The sequence below is a fragment of the Mesocricetus auratus genome, unplaced genomic scaffold (assembly GCF_017639785.1).
Source record: "Mesocricetus auratus isolate SY011 unplaced genomic scaffold, BCM_Maur_2.0 Super-Scaffold_4256, whole genome shotgun sequence".
Taxonomy (NCBI): domain Eukaryota; kingdom Metazoa; phylum Chordata; class Mammalia; order Rodentia; family Cricetidae; genus Mesocricetus; species Mesocricetus auratus.
In genome coordinates, this window is record NW_024429182.1 from 54,043,906 (window position 1) to 54,067,401 (window position 23,496).

At 52.9% G+C, this 23,496-nt stretch overlaps 2 protein-coding genes across 6 annotated transcripts in view; both read left to right on the forward strand.

Moving 5' to 3' along the window:
- Positions 1 to 17,288, forward strand: part of Aldh3b1 (aldehyde dehydrogenase 3 family member B1) — a 24,202-nt gene extending 6,914 nt beyond the window's left edge. For 2 of the 3 annotated variants that reach the window (XM_040750358.1, XM_040750355.1), the window contains exons 2-10: positions 4,994 to 5,156; positions 7,323 to 7,433; positions 7,531 to 7,651; positions 7,866 to 7,951; positions 8,933 to 9,014; positions 11,040 to 11,426; positions 11,804 to 11,970; positions 15,489 to 15,588; positions 16,771 to 17,288. In XM_040750358.1, the coding sequence (XP_040606292.1) occupies positions 4,995 to 5,156; positions 7,323 to 7,433; positions 7,531 to 7,651; positions 7,866 to 7,951; positions 8,933 to 9,014; positions 11,040 to 11,426; positions 11,804 to 11,970; positions 15,489 to 15,588; positions 16,771 to 16,961 (1,407 nt within the window). In that variant the 5' untranslated portion in view covers position 4,994 and the 3' untranslated portion in view covers positions 16,962 to 17,288. Of the gene's footprint in view, positions 1 to 4,993; positions 5,157 to 7,322; positions 7,434 to 7,530; positions 7,652 to 7,865; positions 7,952 to 8,932; positions 9,015 to 10,401; positions 10,494 to 11,039; positions 11,427 to 11,803; positions 11,971 to 15,488; positions 15,589 to 16,770 lie in introns of those variants that run through there. The other variant, XM_040750361.1, reaches the window with a different exon arrangement.
- An 829-nt stretch (positions 17,289 to 18,117) lies between these two features.
- Positions 18,118 to 21,975, forward strand: Ndufs8 (NADH:ubiquinone oxidoreductase core subunit S8). 3 transcript variants are annotated; one of them, XM_005064094.4, is made up of 7 exons: positions 18,118 to 18,258; positions 19,165 to 19,222; positions 19,309 to 19,359; positions 19,736 to 19,825; positions 19,911 to 20,083; positions 21,586 to 21,714; positions 21,786 to 21,975. In XM_005064094.4, exons 2-7 carry the CDS (start codon positions 19,165 to 19,167, stop codon positions 21,915 to 21,917), a joined length of 633 nt encoding a protein of 210 aa, XP_005064151.1. In that variant the 5' UTR covers positions 18,118 to 18,258; the 3' UTR covers positions 21,918 to 21,975. The 3 variants fall into 3 exon arrangements, with proteins under 3 accessions (XP_005064151.1, XP_012971463.1, XP_040606307.1); XM_013116009.3 differs by lacking the exon at positions 18,118 to 18,258 and adding an exon at positions 18,288 to 18,502; XM_040750373.1 differs by lacking the exon at positions 18,118 to 18,258 and adding an exon at positions 18,826 to 19,039.
- Positions 21,976 to 23,496: the final 1,521 nt, after the last annotated feature.

Below are 23,496 nucleotides of genomic sequence, written 5' to 3' on the forward strand. Positions count from 1 at the left end.
GCCTCCAACCCGCAAAGTTCCATTCAGGCACCGTTTCCAAGGCACTAACTACATGCGAGCCCGGCTTGTTGGAGATACTCCAAGGATCTTAGGAAAGACTCCTCAGCAATAGTTTGTCAGAGCCTAGAGAGAGAGAGGCAGGCACCTGCTATGCCTGGGGAGGGATCTTGTGGTTCCCAGACTTCATCTTCAGGCAGTTTATCTACTGGAGGGCAGGCTCAGGTGCCAGGCCCAGGAGTATCTTGGTCCCAACTCCCCAGTGGCCATGGATAGGAGAAGCTGCTGCCCAGAGCTCTGGGCAGTCTCCTAGAACCCAGAGCAAAAGCCACATATAGGAGATTAGAGCAGGAGGCCCTAGGTTTCAGGACCTGGGGGTCTTTGAGCCCGGGATAGCGCCTCTGTTTCTGGCAGTCCCGATGGAGGTCTCATCCCTGAGACCACACCTTCATTCACTGTCACTGAGATCCACAGCCCTCCCACATCCCACACTGAATTAGGGTTTCCTGGGCCCTTATCCTGGAGTCCCCCTCTCCAGTCCCTCTGGTGCCATCTATCTCTTATTGGAGCCATCATGGCTAAGTGTTTCTGGGGGCCAGGCCTGGACCAAGCCTTTCTAAACCTCTGCCTTTGAGTTTCCCCAGCTACAGGGGCACCTGTAGCTATAGGTGGCACCAAGAACTGACCCATTTTACTAATGAAAAAAGTGAGTCAAAGAGCCCAAAAGACCTCCCAGAGGCCCTCTATCCAGTAGACAAGCTGCTAGGATTTGTGCCCAGATCACTGACCACAAAGGTCTGTGGCGTAGTTGAGGAAACTGAGGCAGGAAGGATAAGGCACAAGGCTGAGCTTTCGTGCACAGGATCCCAGTGGGGTAGGAGAGCAGGCACGAGCCAGAGGGCAAGTCCATCAGTTAGATCCTTCCAAGGGTACAGGCCCTTGCACAGCAGCTCATACCCTGGGCAATGGAGTGCAGGCCTGAGTGCTCACTCTCTAGTTTACAGGCTCACCCTGCAGTCCCTGACATCCACAGCAAGCGCCCATGTTGGCCCCGCCTACCATAGTCAGCACCAGTTTGTTTATGGCAACAGAGTCTCATGTAGCCTAGGCTGGTCTCAAGCTCACTAGGTAGCCAAGGATGACCCTGAACTCTTTGACCTTTCTGCCTCTACTTCCCAAGGGATCAAATTCAGTCTCTCTTGCACGCCACCAACAGAGCTACATCTCTAGCTCCTATTTAGTAATTTTTGTTTGTTTGTTTTAGAGAGAGGGTTTCACTGAATAGCTTTGAATGTCCTGGAATGTCCTGTGGGCCAGGCCAACCTCGAACTCACAGAGATCCACCTACCTCTCCCTCTTGAGTGCCGGAATTAAAGGCTATCCAGCTAGCATAGCAAGCTCCTTTACCCTCTAAGCCATCTTGACAGCCCATAATTTTTTTTGATACAGGTTTCATGTAGCCATGGTTCATACGGAATTTGCTAAAACTCATAGTGATCCTCTTGCCTCTGCCTTTCTACTGCTGGGACTGGAGGCAAGGCCCACCATACCAGGCCGATCATTGCTTTAGAGCCCATGGTCCTACTCAGGCCCCAGAGAAATGCACATGGCGTAGACACTCCCACCCCACCCTGAGGGAGACCACCCCCCTCAGGCTCACCAGCTGTGAATCTAAGCAGCTGAGGTCTGGGCTTGGACAGCCAGCATAGCGGGGACCATTAGGAAAGATGGGATTAAGAGATAGAGACCCAACGGATTGACTTTTCGTGCTCACGGGGCTCTTCTCCTCCTGTGGTGGACAAGTGTTTGTTGTCCTTCTGGTCCTGAATCTGCCCCTCACAAGGGCTGCCTCCTCCCAAGAACTGTTGTTCCTCTCCCCATTCTCAGGCTCCTCTGTTCTCATGCTCCAGGGGTGGGAGGCTGAAGCAGGCAGCCTTCTATGCCTCTGGCCAAGGCTTTCCAGTGTGAAGGAGCTGGGTGTCCTCAGGTTAGCTCCTTGTCCTCGCTGTGCCCTGGTCTTCCTCTCCTTCAGTGGGGTGAAGAACAGTCCCCTTGCTGTTGTGGTCTTCAAAGGGGTCAGGACAGACATCCTTACAAACTAACAGGATGGAGTGTACCTGGGAAGGGAGGATTGGATACAGCCCTGTGGAGTTACACAGGAGTCCCCTAGTGTGTGTCCACTGTGGCTTCCTGGTTCTCTTTCGATGTCTGAATCTAAGACTCCTGATCCCAGGTGGCAGATGGCCTTGGCTCCTCTGCTTATGCAGGGCCAGCCTGGCTTCCTAGGCCCTGGTAGGCACACCCTCAGGTTTCGGTCCCTAGTGACCAACCCTGAGGGGGCATTGTGGGCTAGGGGGGCAGTCCTGCAGGAGAGGTTTGTGTTCTGCTGCCATACTGAGTTGGCATCAGCGTTGCTAGGAGCACTTCTAGAATGTTCTGTATAGACCCCACCCACAGAGCTCCCTTGCCCACAGACCAGTGTTTGGTAGCAGCATGCTTTACATTTTTGTGGGTTCTGAAGAGACTCCAGTGAGGCAGTGGGGAGAGAGAGACTGCTGGTGGTGTCTTTTTTTTTCTTTTCTCATGGGTATGTGTGTTCACTGCGTGTGGGTTGCACATGCATTTGTGTGTATGTATAAGGAGACCTGAGGTTGATGTTTGGAGCCTTTCCCCCTAGCTTTCCACTTTTATTCTCCTGGAGACAGGGTCTCCCAGTCAAACTCAGAGCCTGCTAATATGAGGAGTCTCATTAAGGAGCTTGCTCCAGGGAGTCGTGTCTCTGCTTTCCGAGGTTGGAACGCTGGGGAGCTCACACACCCACTAGCATTTACTTGGGCCTGGGAATCTGAACTCTGGTCCTCCTGCTTACACAGCAAGAGCTTTAACCACAGAGTGTCTCTCCAGCTCTGTTGGTGACTCATGGGCTGCTAGCCTCCCTGTGCCTTCTGGTGACAATGACAGACACTTTGTGCAGTAGTCTGCTCAGATCGTCCAGAAAACTGGGATTTCATCTCCTGTAATGGCAAGGAAACTGAGGCAGGACAGATGAGATTTTGCCCACGCCCTGAGAGCACTAATAACACTCTGGGCGGGGGGGGGCAGTACTGTCTCCCGAAAGTTTCCAGCTTGTCTTGTTGGAGCAGGAAGCCTGGAGGGTCAACATTGGATCCTCGGCACAGCCTCTGGGGTGGCTTATTGCTCTAGATCACTGCTCTCCACACACCAGCCCCAAAGGCCTGCAGACAGCTGTCACACCCATCAGCACTGATGCTCACCTGGGCCCAGAAGCAGACAGCAAAGTTTCATCTTCACAAAACCTGTCAGCTAAGCGAGGCATGGTGTTATATGTCTATACTCCCAGCACAGAGAAGATATAAACAGGGAGACCCAAAGTTCAAGGCCATCACAGCTACATAGTGTGTTGAAGATAGCCTATCTCACATTCAACCAAGAAAGAAACAAAACACCCAGGGATGGAGAGATGGACAGGAAGTCCTTGTCACTCGAGCATGGGGACCAATGTTCAGATTCCAGCACCTACACAGTGTTGGTGGGTGAGACAGCCCAAAGCGGGAGAGAGTAGATTCCCAGAGCGAACTGTCTGGCTACACTAGTTCCCTTTAACCCTGTTTATTTTGTTATGTGTATGAGTGAGTGAGGATGCTAGCAGAGGCCAGAGGTGTCAGATTCCCTGCAGCTAAAGTTACAGGTGGTTATGGGCCGCCTGATGTGGGTGCTGGGACTTGAACTCAGGGCCCCAGGAGAGCATGTGCTCTTAACTGCTGTGTTCGCATCTCCAGTCCTAGACTGGTCTTATCCATAAACTTGGGGTTCAATTGAGAGACTGAGTTAATAATAAGGAGGAGTATGTTTGAGGACCCATCATTAGCCTTGGGCCTGTATGGACATGGGAACACACACACACACACACACACACACACACACACACACACACACACACCACACAGAGAGGCACAAGCAAAAAATTTTTTAAACACAAACCAACAACAAACCCCCACAACTCCAACAACTATCTTTTTTTGCCACTGGGAAGTTTGGGGTACTGAGACCCAAGAAATGAGCTAAATAGGCAAAGTGGGCTGGCCTCCTGGTCCCATGGGAATGGACAAATAGGTAAGAGGAGGTAGGCAGAGGGTGACCAGGCATCCTATGGTGTCACTCAGTACAGAGCTCAGCAGAGGGCCGCTATGAGCAGATGAAGGAGCGTTGGAGTGGGCTTCGGTTACACCAAGACCTGAAGCCAGAGAGGAATAGGAAAGGGTCCCCAACCGGTCCAAGGAGTAAATGCGTCCCAGGGCTGGCTCCTCTGATGAGCCTCGTGTAAACAGCCATGAGCCCAGGGGAATATCAGGCCCCTTCCCTGTCTGCCAGTCCCAGCTGCTGACTTCCCATCATCCTGCCTGGCTTTCCTCCCCAGCTGTCACCTTCTCTTGTGGTCCAGCTGGTTTGGGCTGAGGTGAGCAGGAGGCCTCTGAGAAGCCCAAGCCTTTCTTCCCTTTGTGCCAAGGGGGCTGAGGGTCTGCCCAAGGTCACCCCAGGTCTCTGAGCTGCCACCAGCCAGCCTGGCTCCTTTGTGCAGGACCCCTGAGCTGTGGTGGCTGCAGTGGTGGCACTCACTATGTCCATTCCTGTCCACTCTACTCAGGCCGGGCAGGGGGAAGTGTAGCCCCTGGGAGAGCACTAGAGGGGGAGGGCCTTGGGTCAGAGCTAACTTCATTGAAGCAGTAGAGCCCTGGCTCACCTGCCCAGCCTTGCCATGCCCATACCCTGCCCCGTAGCCTCCTATAGTCCACCTGGCAGAAGGAGGCATGCCTTTTGTGTCTGTCTGTGCCCCATAAGTACAGAGTCTCAAAGGCCACTCTTGTCACCAATGGAGTTATCCAAGGGAGGCCCTGGGAAGAGTCTGTGGACCACTGGTGGTGGGCAGGGCCCAGGGAGTGTCACGAAGGGGGATTCACACGGCGCTGTCCTGCAGGATGGACTCATTTGAGGACACATTGCGGCAGCTGCGGGAGGCCTTCAACACCGGGCGGACACGGACGGCTGAGTTCCGGGCTGAACAGCTGCGAGGCCTGAGCCGATTCCTTCGAGACCACAAACAGCAGCTGCAGGAGGCACTGGCCCAGGACCTGCACAAGGTACCAGGGGGCCAGGGACATCAGGGTGGGAGTGTGTGTGGCCCTGGGTCAGCAAGGGTGGCACAGCTGGGACAAGGGACACAGCTCAGTTACATCTTCAAGGAAGAGGTGTTGGAAGGCCGGGGGAACCCAGTTCCTTTCGTGAGCACAGCTGACTCACCATCCCCCCCCCACAACTACTGTGCAGCTATTTACAGAACACTTGGTATGTGCTTGGTACTGGTACCAGGATTGGCTCTGGGGACACACAGAGAGCACAGCAAAGTCCCTGCATCTACAGAGCTGACATCTGCAGGGGAAGACAAGGTGACAATATGACAGTAAATCCAAGCTGTGAGTGTGGCCTGGTAACATGTGAGGTGCAGACATTCCAGTGTCAAGTCAGGGGCAGACAGTGATGCTGGTTTGTATGTGGGGGGTCAACAAAGGTTTTTCTGAGAAGGGGGCTCAGAACACAGATAGGAAATTGGGAGTGGGGGAGCTGCATGGAGATTGAAGGAAGTGGCCCAGCAGCACATGCAAAGGTCTTGAAGCAGGAGAGCTTGGTGCGTCTATAATTGAGGAACCGCAGAGGCCAGAAGAGCTGGAGAGAGTGAGAGACAGAGAGATATGGAAGAAAGGCCTGAGGAAGTGGGCCACGCCCTGGAGGACTTGGGTCTCACTTGGCACGGTGGGCATTGTAGCCTCTGTGCCCTGGAGGTCCCGTGGTTCCCTCTCAATTCCAGCAGCCGTTATGCAGGGTCCCCCAGTCCTGGGAGGGCTGTTCAAGGGACTGTCCCAGGGAGTTCCTCTTCTCTTCATCCCCTGCTGTTCTCTGGAGAGTCACCAGTCTGATGGGCCAGGGCTGACTCCTGCAGCTTCTCACCAGCTCTGCCCAGCAGGAGACCTGACCTTTCCCCCTTCAGCTCAGGTTCCACCTCTGTGTTCTCATCTGACTCCAGAAACCTGGACCTTTCAAAGGACGCAGCGGCCCAGAAAATTCAACCTGGTGCCTCCCCCTGATCCAGTCAGACTACTCACTGTCTCCACCCTTGGCAGGTGGCATCCGCCTGGTGCTACGGTGGTGACCCCTAGCACTCTTCCTGCTGGAAATTCACAGCCAGTTATAACCAGAGTAGGGCTCAGAGAAGGCAATTTCTAGTCCAGAGACACACAGCCAGGAAAAGCAGGGCCTGAGGGAGAACCTCACTCAAAGTACCCCGCTCTCCTGGTCACCGTGCCCACTGTGTGTAGACTGATTTATAGCCACGCCCCCCACAAAAAAACCTCAATAGGTCCTTTAGGAGATGCCAGGCTTCCTGTGAGCTGTGTGTGGCTGAAAGTTGCCGTAACCAGGCTCAGTTACTAGGAAGCACAGTAGGGTTGGGTGGCACAGAACACGCACCTGACTTTGCATGGCACATCCCCTTGTATGATCTTCCTAGCACTCTAAACCACCTCTGCAGGCCTCCATCTTCTGCTGTTACCCAAGGAAGCTTGCATTTCAATGGTACAATTCAGTCTGGCTCTGGCATCCCTGACCCTGAAGCCTGGGTCCCTCCTAGAATTTGGGGCAGAGCACAAGCTTGCAGAATTCAGCATGGTCCTGTTTTTGTTTGTTTGTTTGTTTGTTTGTTTTGTTTGAGACAGGATCTCAAGCTTATTATGAAACTGAGAATGACCTTGAACTCTTGATCCTCCTGCTCCTGCCTCCTCAGTGCTAGGTGTATGTCATCGTGCCCAGTTTCTGTATTGCTGGGGATGGAACCCAGAGTTTTGTGTATGCTAGGCAAGTTCTCTTCTGACTGAGTCACATCCCCAGTCCCAGGTCCTGTCGATGTTTCTCTTCTTACTTCTCCCTTGGGCACGTGGTACTGCCTCCCAATGAGACCATTGACTGAGGAGACTTATGCCTTGTGCCCCTCTCTCTGTACGCCCTGCCAAGCAGAAGCAGAGCAAGCCCCATCCAGCCACAGGGCCTTTGCGTCTGCTAGGATTCCTTCCAACCATATTCTGTCTCCAGATGCCCAGGGCTCTCTGGAGTGAGTGAATGAATGAATGAGTGAACAAGTGAAAGGATAAAGAGATGCAGGACCTCTGGGAAGGAAGTTTACCCTCCCCACACTCCAGCTGTTTGCTGTTTCGGAGGTCCCAGGACTCAGCCCTTACCCTCATTCCTTCCTGTAGTCAACCTTTGAGTCGGAAGTATCTGAGATTGCCATCAGCCAGGCAGAGGTGGACCTGGCCCTCAGGAACCTGCGGTCTTGGATGAAGGATGAGAAAGTGTCTAAGAATCTGGTAATTGGAGGAGGGGGTCGGGTGGCAGTTGGGCTTTCGGAACTGTTTGCTCCCACGGTGCGGTTCCACAGAGCCTCACTGCTCACCCCTGGCCCAGGCCACACAGCTGGACTCAGCCTTCATCCGGAAGGAGCCCTTCGGCCTGGTGCTCATCATTGTGCCCTGGAATTACCCCTTGAACCTGACGCTTGTGCCGCTGGTGGGGGCCATTGCTGCTGGTGAGACCTCCACCTTCCCACAGCCCTACTCACTGGAGAACACGGGGCTACCTAGGAAACCAGAAAAGGAAGACAGGGGGCCTGCTACCCTGCTCCCAGGCGGCCCCTGGCCAGGGTCTATCCATCACTCTGATTCTTCCTCTGAGAGTTAGTGTGGCCAGCACATTCCCTGCATAGCTACCCTCTCCTAGCATTGTCTCTGTGCTGACTGCAGGGAACTGTGTGGTACTCAAGCCCTCAGAGACCAGCAAGGCCATTGAGAAGATCCTGGCTGAGATCCTGCCCCGCTATCTGGACCAGGTAATCCGGGTTAGTCCAGGTCTAGGACTGGACAGCTCCTCATGGGGTAAGGTAGGGGACACAGCCCAATCTCAGGAGGGCCTTCAGGGTATGGGAGTCTATTTGAGAGTGTGTGTGCTTGTTTGTGTGTATGTGTGTTCATGTATGTTTTTGTGTAAGTGGAGGCCAGAGTTCAACCTCTGTGTTTCTTAGAAATGTTCACCCTGCGTTTTGTTGTTGTTGTTGGGTTGGTTTTTTGAGACAGGGTTTCTCTGTAGCTTTGAAGCCTGTCCTAGAAGTTTCTCTGTAGACCAGGCTGGCCTCGAACTCAGAGATCCAGCTGCTTCTGCCTCCTAAGTGCTGGGATTAAAAGTGTGCGCCCCCATCACCCCGGTTCACCCTGTGTTTTGAGACAGGGTCTCTCAATGGTTTCTGGAGCTGGAGAATTTGGCTAGACTAGTTGACCAGTGAGTCTCTGGGATCTGTCTTTCTGTACTGGCCCAGAGCTGGAATTACAGGTGCCTGCCATCGTACCTGGCTTTTCAGCGGGGACTCAGGGTCACACGTGGGTCTTCATGCTTGCACAGCAAGCACTTTACCTCCTGAGCTGTGTCTTCAGTCTTTGTCTCTTTTTTTTTTTGGACAGGACCTCTCTCTATAGCCAAGGCTAACCTCAAACTCATAGTGATCCTTCTGCAGCTTCCTGAGAGCTGAATTACAGGAATGAATTTCTAGTTGGCTAGGGGTATCTCTTTCGAGTTGCATGGCCTTGGCTACATCACTATGCCTCACCCTCAATTTCCCTTCTAGGATTTGGCCAGGGCAGTCTGTCCCCTGGGGTACAATAGTTGGCCCTAGCTTCATTCCTGCTCTAGGTCTGCAGAGTTCAACCCCCAAGATGTTCTCAGGAAGGATCGTCCAAGCCTGGGTGAAGCAACGTGGGCAGGCTAGACCACCCTGGACTCAGAAGCTGGGTCTGAGGACATTTGTCTTTCCCCACAGAGCTGCTTTGCTGTGGTGCTGGGTGGGCCTCAGGAGACCGGGCAGCTGCTGGAACATAGGTTCGACTACATCTTCTTCACAGGTAAGGTTTGGGGTGGCTCCAGCCTCCAGACCCTTAGGGAAGACAGACTCCCATGTCCACAGCTACCAATCACCTCCCCAACCTCAACCCATGCCAAGCTCCTACTGCACCAGACCCTGACAATATACCCTGTGATGTCCCTTCAGGTGAGAGGCTGTTTCAGGGTGCTGAAGGGCAGCAGTACCTGATCCAGGATTGCCCAGCTGGCCAGGATAGGATTTGCACCCAAGCTCTTAGGGAGGCTGCCTCCCAGAGGTCACCTGCCATTATGCTAGCCTGTCCCAGGTCCCAGGCATCTGCTTCAAGGGCCCAGGGTGAAGTTTCTGGAAGATAAAAAGGTGGAGGAAGTAGTGGGCAGTGCTTCCTACGATGGCTGGTTTCTGACTTACAGGGGTGAGAGCAGGCGAGAAGTGAGCTTAGGACTTCTTCTAGACCTTGCCTCAAGCCTAGGAAAAGCCCAGCTGGGAGCCAGGCTTTGGTGGTGCACGCCTTTAATCCCAACACTCAGGAAACAGAGGCAGGGGAATCTCTGTGAGTTTGAGGCCAGCCTGATGTACAGAGTGAGTTCCAAGACAGCCTTCAAAACAATACAGAGAAACCCTGTCTTGAAAAACCAAGAAAAAAAAAAAGAAAAAGAAAAAAGCTCAGTTGGGGACAGGGAAGGCTGCTGAAACAAAGGTAGATTGACCTCCATTGGTGCAGTCTCATAGTAGGCAAGGTAGGAGGCAGGGGAGTGTTGTTCAAGTCATCTCTGCACTGTCAGCCCTGGTGACCCGTATGTTAGGTTCTCAGGGCCAGATCCAGAGGCAAAGCAAAGCCCAAGCCAGGTCCCAACAGGCTGGACCCAGATCTCGTTGCAAGGCCCATGACTAACACAGCCCATTGTTATCTGTAAAGGTGAGGCAATCCAAAGCACAGGTCCTCACAGAAGACAAAGTCCACCACCACAGCATAGGGTCCTTAGGAAGTGCTCATCAGCCCCTCCTCCCGAAAAAGCACATCTTTGTTGAGAACACAGACTGTATGTCAGAGGCTGTATGTTCTGGATTATTAACTTATTTATTTAATTTTTTTTGAGTCAGGGTTTCTCTGTGTAGCCCTGGGTGTCCTAGAATTCTCTCTGTAGACCAGACTGTCCTCAGACTTACAGAGACCTGCCTGCCTCTGCCTCCGATTGCTGGGATTCTGAAGTCTTTTATCTGTGTTTGAGGTGCCAGGCAAGTGCTCTACCACTAAGCCATACTCTCAGTCCTAGGGCTGTTGCTCTTGCTTGGGTTTCTCTTGTTTTTTCCAAACTAAATGTCATGTAACCCAGGCTGGCCTCAAACTCACTATGTAGCTGAAGGTGACCTTCAACTCCTGGCACTTTTGCCTCCAGCTCCTGAGTGCAGGGATTACAAGAGTGCACCACCAAGACTGCATCAGCCACTGTTTAAGACAGGATCTCACAGTGTAGCCCAGACTGGCATTGAACTTGAGGTAATCTTCTACCTCAGTTTTCTTAGCACTGAGGTAATGGACAAGTGTCCCTGTTGCCAAAGTGCCTCTGTGGTGTTTGAACTGAGGAGGGCAGAGAGTAAACAAGGATTGGAAGAATTATGGTGTGCAGGCAAGGGCTGGGACCACCTGGAGGATGTGCAGATGTGGGCAGAAGGAGAGGGGCACCTTGGGAGGAGCCTGTAGACAGCAACTCTGGGAAGGCGTATGTGAGACAGAGATGAGCGACTGAGCATCCGTCAGGTTAAACTGGGCTGCGGTCTTAGAGGACAAGGCAGAGGACATCAGTGGTTTTAGGAGACGGAGGGGTGGCTACTGCTAAGGCATGCTGGAGAATAAACTACAAGGTGGGCCAGGGACAGAAGTGGGTACAGGTAGGAGCTGAGGGGCTCCACATGGGAGGGGGACAGGGAGTCTGACTCACTGCTGGGAGTGCAGGATGAATTATTTCTTTGGAGCCTCTGTCCAGGGACACAAGTGAGGCTACCCTCTTAGCCAATTGACTAATTAATCACTCCATGTACCCAGGGAATGCTTATGTAGGCAAGATCGTGATGGCCGCTGCTGCCAAACACCTGACACCCATCACCCTGGAGCTGGGGGGTAAGAACCCCTGCTATGTGGATGACAACTGTGACCCCCAGACTGTAGCCAACCGTGTGGCCTGGTTCCGCTACTTCAATGCTGGACAGACCTGTGTGGCCCCCGATTATATCCTTTGTAGCCAGGAGATGCAGGAGCAGCTGGTGCCTGCCTTGCAGAATGCAGTCACACGTTTCTATGGAGACAACCCACAGACTTCCCCTAACCTGGGCAGAATCATCAACCAGAAACATTTCAAGCGGCTCCAGGGATTGCTGGGCTGTGGCCGTGTGGCCATTGGTGGCCAGAGTGATGAGAATGACCTCTATATTGGTGAGTATCCCTCTTCCCAACCTGGCCTGAGACCTTCCCACACTGGGCTGCAAGTCTCAGCCTATGTGAATTCTCTGCACTACCTTATGGAGGCTGCCTGAGTGCACAACTCTGGGTGCTCAGATCCTCAGCACCCCATCACTGTGACTCTGAGACTGATTCCTCAAACTCGGGACCCACTAAGCTATGATCTCACTCTAGAGGTTCAGAGTATGGCTTAAACGTCTGTTCTAGCTTTTGTGAGACTCCAGACCCCAAGTCTGAGATCCTAGAAAGTCCGACCCTGGGGACTGCCCTGTGTGGAGCACAGGCTCTGTCCTTATTGGGGTCCACAGGTCTTGCCTTTGGGCGAGGCTGAGTTACCCACTGTGTTGCAGCACCCACAGTGTTAGTGGACGTGCAGGAGACAGAGCCTGTGATGCAGGAGGAGATCTTTGGACCCATCCTGCCTTTGCTGACTGTGAAAAACCTGGATGAGGCCATCGATTTCATCAACCGGAGGGAGAAGCCACTTGCGCTGTACGCCTTCTCTAAGAGAAGTCAGGTGGGATGGAGTACCAGTACCAGGGTTGTGGGAGGGGTGGCAACAGAGGGAACACACACAGCCTCCTGGGTAGTGACAGGACTTCAGGTATGGTGGCTTCTTGGCTTTGCCCCGTCCTCCCTCCCAGAAGTCAAACTCTACTTGAACTAAACTCTCCTGGATGACATCACACCTGGTCAAACAATATTTTGAGATGGGGGTCTGGTGTAGCATAGGCTAGCCTCAAACTCTGTAGTCCAGGATTGAACCCGATCCTCCTGACTCCACCTCCTGAGTGTTAGGATAATAAATATGTGCATTTACACCTGGTTATAGTGGACCTTGGGGAATCAAACCCAGTGCTTCCTGCACACTAGATAAAACCTACCAAATTGGGCTGGAGAGATGGCTCAGTGGTTAAGAGCACTTGTTGCTCTTGTAGGAGACCTATGTTTGGTTCCCAGCACCACCTGCTGGTTCACAAAGATGCATAACTCTTCTGATTTCCTCAAGCATCAAGCACTTACGTGGTACAAAAACATGCATGAAAACAAAACAAACACATAAAAGAAATAAATCTTACTGGGTAGTGTTGGTGCACACCTTGAATCCCAGCACTCAAGAGGCAAAGGTAAGAGAATCTCTGTGAATTCAAGACCAGCCTGGTCTACAGAGTGAGTTCCAGGACAGCCAGGGCTGTTATGCAGAGAAACCCTGTCTTGAAATAAAAAGAAAACAAAACAAAGCAAAAAAATCTTTAAAGATTCAAACAAACAACAAATTGGCCAAATAAGGGAACTGGGGAGATAGCTCAGTTAGAATCCTGTGCTAGAACAGACTCCCATAGTTTTTCTCCCACAAAATTTTAACGTGAGCTGAGACTAGTACACATAAACAAACAATAAACAAAATGTAATAGTTAAAAAAAAACCCTACCAAATAAGTTACAAACCCAGCTATCACCATTTTTTAATTAAAACACACTTTTTACTCTACAATAACTTTATTTTATTTTATTTTATTTTGTTTTTCGAGACAGGGTTTCTCTGTATTGTTTTGGAGGCTGTCCTGGAACTAGCTCTGTAGACCAGGCTGGCCTCGAACTCACAGAGATCCGCCTGCCTCTGCCTCCCAAGTGCTGGGATTAAAGGTGTGCGCCACCAGCGCCCGGCTGCATCTCACCTCCTTGGTGAGATGAGTCAGCAGGTAAAGTAAAGGTGCTTGTTGTCAAGTCTGGCTACCTGTGTTCTATCCCAGAACCCACATGATAGAAAGAGAGAACCAACGCCTGGCTTTCTACAATAACTTTAAATACACAAAAAGCGATAAAGGAAGTAGACTTCCTGTGCATGCCACAACCAGCTCCCTGTGAAGGACCCTGACCATGCCAGAACCAGGCATCTCCATAACTGCTTCTCCATCCATGCTGTGTGCGCTCCCCATCTCACCATGCATGATCTTGGTCTCAGCTTGGAGTCCAGCCAGATCTCTGCATTGTCTCCCATTTTCTTGGTTCCTCACTACTTCATAACAGGGAATGGGATTTCTAGAGAGAATGTCTCGGGGTACCCAGAGTCCAAGTACCCAGAAAGTTAAAGGTCACTTGGACAAGACTGTGTCTGTTAGAAGGCTCTGCTGAGAGCTGTCCTGTCCTGTCTCAAGCATCTGAGCAAGCCTCCGTGCTGGCCCAAAGGGAGGCAGTGTACTAGAACCCTCTCTATGGAGGGACGGCTACCATGTTACTGCATAGATGTTCCAGATCCAGGGGAAAGACTTGTCTCCTGAGCCATTTATTCAGTTAGAACAACTCTTATGGATGGTTTTGACTTAACAATTTTTTATCACATTCTTATGTATCTGTGTATATATGTGGAGGTCAGAGGACAACTTGCAGGAGTCGCTTCTCTCCTTCCACCTTGTGGGTCCTGGGGATCAATCTTAGGTCATCAGGCTTGGTAACAAGTCCTTTTTTTTTTTTTTTGGTTTTTTGAGACAGGGTTTCTCTGTGGCTTTGGAGGCTGTCCTGGAACTAGCTCTTGTAGACCAGGCTGGTCTCGAACTCACAGAGATCTGCTTGCCTCTGCCTTCTGAGTGCTGGCTGGGCCTAGCTTTAAAAGCATTTTTTCACATTTATTGTGTGTGTTGTCAGCTGTGCATGTCACAGCATTTGTGTGACCGTCTGTTGAGAATGTGAGGGAGTCCGCTCTCTCCTACCATGTGTATTTCAGGGACAGAAACCAGCTTCAGTCACTGAGTCATCTCATCAGCCCTGTTTTTGAGACAGGGTCTCAAACAGTTCAGGCAGCACCCAACTCACTATGTAGATGAGGTTTTCCTTGAACTCCTGGCCCTACTACCTCCACTGGTATAATCACAGGTAACACTACCATACCTGACACTGTGTGTTTCAACTACCCAAGCCACCATTCTGTCCTGGACCTGCTCTGTGACCACTTCCTCTGCTGTTCTACATGAGTGAGGGCTCCGCTGGGACCTTCTCAGACTCACCTTTGAATTCAGTCATTCTTCTATGGAACCTTTAGAAACACAATATGAGCTGGGCAGTGGTGGCGCACGCCTTTAATCCCAGCACTCAACAGCCAGAGGCAGGTGAATCTCTGAATTCAAGGCCAGCATGGTCTACAGAGGGAGTTCTAGGACAGCCAGGAATAAACAGAGAAACTGTGTCTTGAAAAACAAAACAAACAAAAGAACACTCAACACAGCCCTTTTGGCAGTGAGGCCAACTGCCCCTCACGTCTCCAGAGTCCAGCACTGGTCCATGCCAGGCTGTCTTCCAGCTACTCATCCTCTGGTGTGACCATTGTTCTTGGCAGCCTCAGGCTGAGGCAATGCTGCATCCTGGTGTGATCCACTTGACCAGACAAGGCCAAACTTAGAGCTTTTATCACCCCCTAGCATTAAATGAAGCCAAGTAAATCCATCTCCTTTCCCTCCAGCCTTCTCAGACCTACTAACTGCAGGAAAACCCTTCAGGCAGTCAGGCAAGGCCAATCTCAGGCTTCTGAGTCCAAACTCATTTCCCAAAGCCCCCTACTTCTCTCTCCTTACTCTCTGAAAACCCCTCTCTTCTCTCTCAAAACTGTTGCTATAAGACTCAGTAGCGCCGGGTGTTGGTGGCACACACCTTTAATCCCAGCACTCAGGAGGCAGAGGCAGGCAGATCTCTGTGAGTTCGAGGCCAGCCTGATCTACAGAGTGAGTTCCAGGACAGCCTCCAAAACAATACAGAGAAACCCTGTCTCGAAAAAACAAAAACAAAACAAAACAAAAAAAAAAAACAAAAAACAAAAAGAAACAAGACTCAGCAGCCAGCTCATGTCCCCACTCTGCCTTTCCCTAGGTGACATCAGGTCTCACTGCTTCTCCTTGGGTTTGTCAGTCAGCCAGGGCCCCACACAGAAAGCGTGTCCATCGAGTAGAGTCTATGAGTCTATCCAGACCCACCTTGGACCTCAGGTCCTTACTGAAACAGGGTATAACCAGATGTGCTTTACAGGTTCCTGTTTCTCTCCCAGGTGATTAAACAGGTCCTGGCCCGGACCAGCAGCGGGGGCTTCTGTGGGAACGATGGCTTCATGCACATGACCCTGTCCAGCCTTCCTTTTGGAGGAGTGGGTAGGTGGCAGCAGAGCTCTGCCCTCTTGGGCTGATCCTCGGCTGCATCCCCACCCTGCTGCTCGAGCACACTAACTGCAGAACACACAGCCCACTTTCAGGGCAGCAGACCCAACTGTGCCCATCCTGCCTCCCCCCCCGCCCTCAGCCTGTGGTAGAAGCTTCCAGGTGTGCTTGCACTTAAACATGTGGGTGAGAACCCACAGAAAGCTAATTTTGGTGGGTTTTGTAAAAAGGAACCAGCTGCCTCTAGACACTGAGCTCCTTGACTTTTCCTGTCTTTATCCACACACAGAGTCCTGGTACCTTCAGTACCACAATAGGGCCAGAAGGTGCTCCTTCAGCCTTCCCAGGTCCCTGAGAACCCAGCTCTGAACGTCTCTGCTTCTAGGCCTGGGGTGTGGAGATGCCCCACCCCACACACAGCTGTAAACTTCACAGCTGTATCCCGGCAAGCCCCCCAGGCATGTGACACAGGCAGACACTTCTCCTTCCAGCCACACTTCCTCATTGAAAGTCCCGTTCCTTCCACCTGCTCACCCTCAGTACTGGATGACAGCATCGTCTGGCCTGTCCCGGTCTTGCTCTGGAGCCTGCTCCCGTCCCCGTCTCTTAGCTTGCTGAGGCACTTACTGAGCTTGGCCCTGACATGTTACCCACCTTCATGGCTAAGTTGTCCTCAAGCCTGAGCCCCTCACCCCCGTTGTCCACCTGCACTTATCTGGCTGATTAACACTCCTCTGGCTTCACTCATTCCATCAAGCCAGCTTCATTGCTCCCATGTCCCCTGAACTCTCTGGGCTGAGTCCTTCTCCCTTCCCAGACACCAGGAACTACACAGGTTTGAAGATGTCTGCCACAACCCTAGGAGGAGGGCGCCACTGTCGCAGGAGAAACCTAAGGCTGCCATTTGCCCACAGTGACATACCTATTTAGGACAGGTTGGGATTCAACTTGGGGCATCGTGGCTCGAGAATTCATTCCCTTGACTTCAGTTTGCCCGTCCCACACCAAAACCTGACATACTGGTCTGGGGACAGGGTCAGGAGTCAGCCTTCTATCCATAATGTCTTCTGACTAACCCACTGAACAGATGGGGATAGAGGCTCAGAGACAAGTCTATGTGATGTCCCCTCATCTGGCCATTAAGGACCTAAACCCCATGTTCCATGCTGTCCACAGGAGCGAGCGGGATGGGCAGGTACCACGGCAAGTTCTCCTTCGACACCTTTTCCAACCAGCGTGCCTGCCTGCTGCGTAGCCCCGGGATGGAGAAAATCAATGACCTCCGTTACCCGCCCTACTCCAGAAGAAACCTCCGGATGCTCCTGGTGGCCATGCAGGAGAGAAGCTGCAGCTGCACGCTGCTGTGACCTCGGACACAGATGCTGGGGAAGTGGCCGCTGGGACCCGGCCACAGAGCAGCTTGCCAGCCTTCCTCCGGGGCTTCCCTTTTTGGGCCTCTGACTGTTCTGATTGCTATAGGCTGAGGATGGGAATGTGAGAAGGGCACTGTGACCTGTCTCCCCGGTGCTGGCCATGGAACCAGGGAGAAAACGGGCACTTCTTGTGGATGCAGTCACCATATCCTGTGACCAGCATGTCTGGGTCCTCCGAGCCTCGGTTTCCTATCTGCACAGTGTGGATGAATTAACGACCTGTGGTCGCTGGGAGGATTAAAATAGTTGGACTGACCCCAAGCTACAGGTGTCTTTCTCTTTGGAGTGAGGTGTTGCCTGCATGTTAAGGCTAAGATCCCTCCCTCGGCGGCTCTTCTCCCCTCAGCTCTGCACATGGTACGTCCATTCTACTTAAGGGTAAAACATTCTACCAGTCTCAGCCCCATGCTCCATGGGATACAGCTTCCAGTCACCAACTGCTAAACCACCCCCCACACATTTTTTTATTTTTTTGGTTTTTCGAGACAGGGTTTCTCTGTATTGGTTTGGAAGCAGTCCTCGAACTCACAGAGATCCACCTGCCTCTGCCTCCCTAGTGCTGGGATTAAAGGCGTGCGCCACCACCGCCCGGCATTAAAACCCAAAAATTTGACATCCTGTCTCCTCTCCCGGCGCGGTGTTTGACCAAGTCAGCGTCCTTCCTGGCCTGCCAGACTCCTCCAGCTTAGGCACCACCTCCTAGAGGAAGCCTTCCCTGACCACTCCAAGCAAGACAAGCAGATTGCCTCCTGGCTCTAGTCACAGGGGTCGACTTATGAAAGTCCTGCTATGCGCGGCTGTTACGAGGACCGGATGAAGCCTCGTGACTAAGACGTTAAGACGCAGAGTAGCGGTGGCTACCGTTACAGTATTCAAATAAGCCTCACCGCCATGCCCCGCCCGCCGGGAACTGTACTAAAGTCCCAAACCACACCCAGGAAGTCCCGCCTTCAGCAGCTCGGAAGTCTCGCGTACAAATGTCTCCAATACAATATGGCTGCTCCCTGCAAAACTTCAAGCGCCTGTTCCATCAACCAATCAGAGGAAACTGAATTCTGGCCCCGCCTCCTACAGCCGCACCGCAGGCCAATCAGGCCACAGTAAGAAAGGGCACCAGGAAAAGAAAAATAAAGGGGCGTGAGTAGCCCGCCCAATGGTAGCATCCTGACGTTAGGCTCCGCCTCCCGGCTGAACTGCATCTGCGCCAGGAAAGGAGCCGGCGCGCCTCAAGGTGGGTGTCCAGAGCAAGAGGGCGAACGCAGGGCCTGGGTGGCGTGACGACGGGGTCGAACGTGGTTTCACCGCTCACTCCGTGAAGTCTGGGATCCCGCGGGTCGGCTCGGTACCCGTGGCCTCTGCGTCCTTTTGCGAGCTGCAGGGTTGGGAGGCCCGCACCTCAGGCGCATGCGCTGCCTTGCCGGATGCCTACTGCTCTCGTAGGGTCAGAGGTCAAGGGGAAGGTCTGAGAGAAAGTGGTAGGTTGGGCTCCAGGATTGCCTGGGGTCACGGGTGAAGAATTGGCAGACCCGCTAGAGGTCAAAAGTTATAGAAGGGGCTCTTTGGAGCGTTGGTAAAGAGCCAGGTTCTCGGTCAACATCACCTTGGTTGCATATATCCGTAGTTTTTGCACGCTCCCCCCCCCCCCCACGCCTGTATGGAAGTCTAGAAGTCTGAGGCTAGGGGACATCACTTGCCCAAGGTCACTCGGCGAGCTGGGGAGAGTTCCAGCAGGCCCTTGGGTTGGGGAGAGGAACTTGACCCTGGGGTTTATTTAAACCATTAAGGTTTTTTTCTGTAGGTGACTTCTGGGTTCCTGTCCTGGTTCCAATGCCACTAACTTTGGGGCCGTCACTTAACATGCCAGGATGACAGCTTGTGACATCTGGCATGAAGCCTTGCTCAGATTAGCTCAGTACACTGGCGGTGGTCGGGGTGTTTTGCTGTGAACTACAGATAAAGGGGAAGTGGATTAGCTAGGCCTAGGAGCTGCCATGGAAGGAACGGGGCGCCAGGTGAGTCTTAGCAGAGTGAGGTCAGCTTGAGTGCGGGGTGCGGGTCTCACCTGGGAGGGTGTGTGGGTAGGTCCTGATGAGGGCGTTAGGCCGTTCACCTCCCTCCTTTCCATGCTCCACTCCAGATGATTCGTCTCACCTCATTCCTGCTGCCACGGGCCTTGGTCCAGGCCGTGAACACAGGTAGGACCAGGGAGCCTTTCCTGGGGCTAGGGCACAAGCTTCGGGTGTGAAGTCACAGCAGCAGAGTGTCACCCTTCTCCTTGCAGGATGTCTCAGTGGCCGAAGCCTCCATAGCAGCATAGTGGCAGCAACCTACAGTGAGTACCAGATGCTGTCTTCTGACTTGGACTTTCCTCAGCGTGGCCACACCTGAGGCCAGGGACCCCCTAGGAGCTTTAGTTTCCACTCTGAAAATGAAGGTGGTGATCCGAGAGAGGATGTGACTCTTGGGCATAGCGGTGGCATTGAAGGAGTGAGACCCAGGAGCCTTTCACCCTGAACTTGAAAGCTTTTACTTGGGGGCTCTTTGGGTTACCTGGGCAGAAAGAGGACTGGCAAAGCTTCCCAGGGCTGTAGACTGACTTCCCCGGGCCCTCACTAAGAGCGCACCGCCCACCTGCTGCACCTAGGCCTGAGAGTTGAGCCTCATCTTCCAGAGCCAGATTCCTTAACCTCCTACCATGACTTCCACAGAGTATGTGAATGTACAGGAGCTTGAGATGGACATGAAGTCCATAACTGACCGCGCGGCTCGGACTCTGATGTGGACAGAACTTTTCCGAGGTAGGTGCTCGTGGGGAGAGGTGGGAGTCAGGCATGGATGCGCTGGGGAGGAGAGAGCCCCTCGCCAGCTCTGTGCTACTCACAGGACTGGGCATGACCCTGAGCTACCTCTTTCGGGAGCCTGCCACCATCAACTACCCATTTGAGAAGGGACCACTGAGTCCACGCTTCCGTGGGGAACATGCATTGCGCCGCTACCCCTCTGGGGAAGAACGCTGCATCGCCTGCAAACTCTGTGAGGCTGTCTGTCCCGCACAGGTAAGCTCTAAGTCTGACCCTACCTTGATGAATATCTCTGGGAAAGTTCCTTTCTTTTTTCTTTTGAGACAGAGTCTCACTAGCAAGCCCTAGCTGGACTAGAGCTCACTGTGCAGACTAGGCTGGCCTTGAGCTCACAGAGATCTGTTTGCTTCTGCCTCTGGAATACTAAGATAAAGGCATGCGCTGACAAAACCCCTGACAAACGTCAACCCCGATCCTGTGATTGGGAATGAGTCCTGGATGTCTAGGTGTTGAGTCAGGAAGCTGGTGGGGTCCTCCATCCCAAGCACTCCTAGTGACATACCCACATCCCACTCTGGGAGTCAGTAGATCATGTAACAGTTGGGCTCAGGAGCCATGGGGTGGTTTCAGGAGTACTGTCTGTATGCCCATCCTGGCTTTGAGCCAAGGACATGCAGCTAAGGCTCCCATCCCCGGTGGCTGCTCCTCAGGGCCTGGCCTTTGACTGTGCTCATGGGTGCTGTGTGGACCATCTGCAGTTGGGGCTGTTTGTGGAAACAGAAAGGTACAGAGCTGGCTGTAGTGTGCCCAGCAGGAGCCCCAGCAGGTGCAGCCTTCAGACCTGCCATGCCTAGCTCTAGCTCCTGGATATGCCCCTGAGAGTTCCCTAAAACAGCAGCAGTGGTGACAGGCATGGCTTCTATGTAGCATGCACTCTATAAAACAGGCTCATTCTTCATATCCACCCTGTAACTGCAACAGTAGCCAGGGGAGATTTTTATTCTCACCCCTACAAACACAAAAAGATCTACCTCCTGAGGCCTCACTGTGTGTCGTAAGCATGCCACTAGGGAGTTCCTCAATGGTTCTCTTGGCCTGTGGGTTCGAGGTTGTCCCTTCTTATTCTTGGCTGGCATACAGCTGTCCCCAGAAACCAACAGTTAAAAGATACTCCTTCAAATTTGGAGTATGTCCCTCATTACTGTGTTATTTCAGAAAACTTTGATTTCTCTGAGTCTTAATTTTCTCCAGCCGATGGAGACTATCAGAAAGGTTGTTCACCATGACAGTCACTGGAAACTTACTGTCCCAGGGGACATCTTAGGGTCACCAGTTTTCTTTTTTGTTGTTGTTGTTGTTGGTTTTGTTGTTGTTGTTTTGGTTTTTTGAAACAGGATTTGTCTGACTATCCTGGAACTCTCTTTGTAGACCAGCCTGGTCTCAAAGTCACCAAAATCCGCCTGCCTCTGCTTCCCAAGTGCTGGGATTAAAGGTGTGCTCCACCACTGCCCAGCCTCAGATTTTCAAGGAGCAAAGCAGATCATAGCCTTTTCCTTGTGAGACAGGAGGGTCACCTGGGCAAGTGCTGAGCAAAAACCTGGCAGAGGCTAATGGGGCCGTGTGAAGGGTGGAAGGGTGGCCCCTCTGGAAAGTTGAGGATGTGTCTAAGGATGTGGGACATCCATGCAAACCCCCAGGGGCCAGGTTGGGCTGTGAGGGGCAGACCCAGGGCCAACAGGTGTCTGCCACTCCTTCAGGCCATCACCATTGAGGCCGAGCCAAGAGCTGACGGCAGCCGCCGGACTACACGCTATGACATCGACATGACCAAGTGTATCTACTGCGGTTTCTGCCAGGAGGCCTGCCCTGTTGACGCCATTGTGGAAGTGAGTGGTCTGGGTGAGGTGGCTGGCACAGAGGGAGGGAGTGGCCTTGCTGACTGTCCACCCTCTTGCAGGGCCCCAACTTTGAGTTCTCCACCGAGACACATGAGGAGTTGCTGTACAACAAGGAGAAGCTGCTCAACAATGGGGACAAATGGGAGGCTGAGATCTCTGCCAACATCCAGGCTGACTACCTGTACCGGTGACCTGACCATTTGACCTAGTCCTATGGCCCCTGCTGCCCATAAAGAAGCTATAATCCCACACTGCCTATTGTGTTGTATCTGTTTGCTAGGGTGGAACCCAGTCCACACAGCCAGGGGTCTGTGGCTTCCTCTGGCCACACCAGGTGTGCATGGACCTTTGGCCTTTTCTCTCAGTGGGTTCCAGCAGCTCGCATGCCCACAAGACCTAACAGAGCCAGCACCCAGTCACCTTCTGTGATCCCAGGCCCAGTAGGCCTCTTTGTGGTTGGCTACAGGACCCAGAACCATACACACATCTTCTGGGCTTCTCTCCAGGGCCTGGCAATGCAGGTCATCATGGGCCTGTTGTCCCCATGGTGTTGGGCGTCTGAGAGGCGGGCCCAGGTCTTCTGTCTTCTCAGACAGCCATCGCTACGGTTGTTTGGACTTGGGGCCTTCCCAGGCTCCAGGCCAGAGTCCATCAAGAGCCTCGGGAGGAGGCTGGGAAGAAGGCTCAGTGAGTCAAGTGTTCCCATCCTGAGACTGCACGTAAAAGGCACATGTGGTCACATGTCTGCTACCCACTGCGGGGGTGGAGTCAGGTGGATCCCAGGGCTCACTGGCTAGCCAGTCTCATCAAAAGCAAGCTTCAGCTTCCACGAGAGACCCTGTCTCAAAAGTGACTAAAGGGGTGGGCAACTGAGGAAGGCATCCTGCTGTCAAGCTCAGCCTTCTTCATGTACTTGCACAGGGGCTGTAAGCGCACACACTTACACACAAGAGCCTCAAGGAGGCCAGGGTGAAGCCTTTCATCCCAGCACCCGGGAGGCAGAGGCAGGCGGATCTCTGAGTTCGAGGCCAGCCTGGTCTACAGAGAGTTCCAGGACATCCAGGGCTGTTACACAGAAAAACTCTGTCTGGAGGCGGGGCGGGGAAGGCCAGGGTTGGGCAACGGGAAGCTTGCTATAGGGTGACAATCACAAGGGAATGACACAGTCCTGCTGCCTCTGAGCTGGCCTTGTCTCTTGCTACATCCCCTTTCCCCACTAAGTTCCCCACTCGGGCTGCTGTGTGGCTTTAGCTTCCCGGTTTGCAGTTCCAACCAAGCGGTGTGGCTCCCCTCGCTCCTGAAGGGGTCTTCCATTGACAGACACACCCTGGAAGACTGACTGCTGGCTTGGTTTTCATGGTTGAAGGTACACTTTTACCTCAGTGCAACCATGACGGCTCCCTGGCCCTGTCGATCCTTCCACACTGAAGAGCACTGACCTGTGACCCCTGGTGTTATTGTTTTAGGGTCCTTCTTATACCAAGTCAGGTCAGACCTGTGACACACCTCTCTGTTTTCTGAGGATGCCCACCTTGACTGACTCTGTTTCCAGGTAGCCCTGGGCTTCTCTACACTCCACACACACACACCAAGGTCCTTGTTTATTGTGCGGGGTCCAAGGATCACCAGAGCTGAGGGGCCCCTTGTCCCTCTGGTCCTCAGTGGGTACAGTCCAGCCTGTCCACAGTGCAGGCAGCTGAATGGTCCTGAATCCCAGTTTCCAGATACTGGGACCTCAAGGTCAGAAGCTCCTGGAGAGTCTCCCTGCCT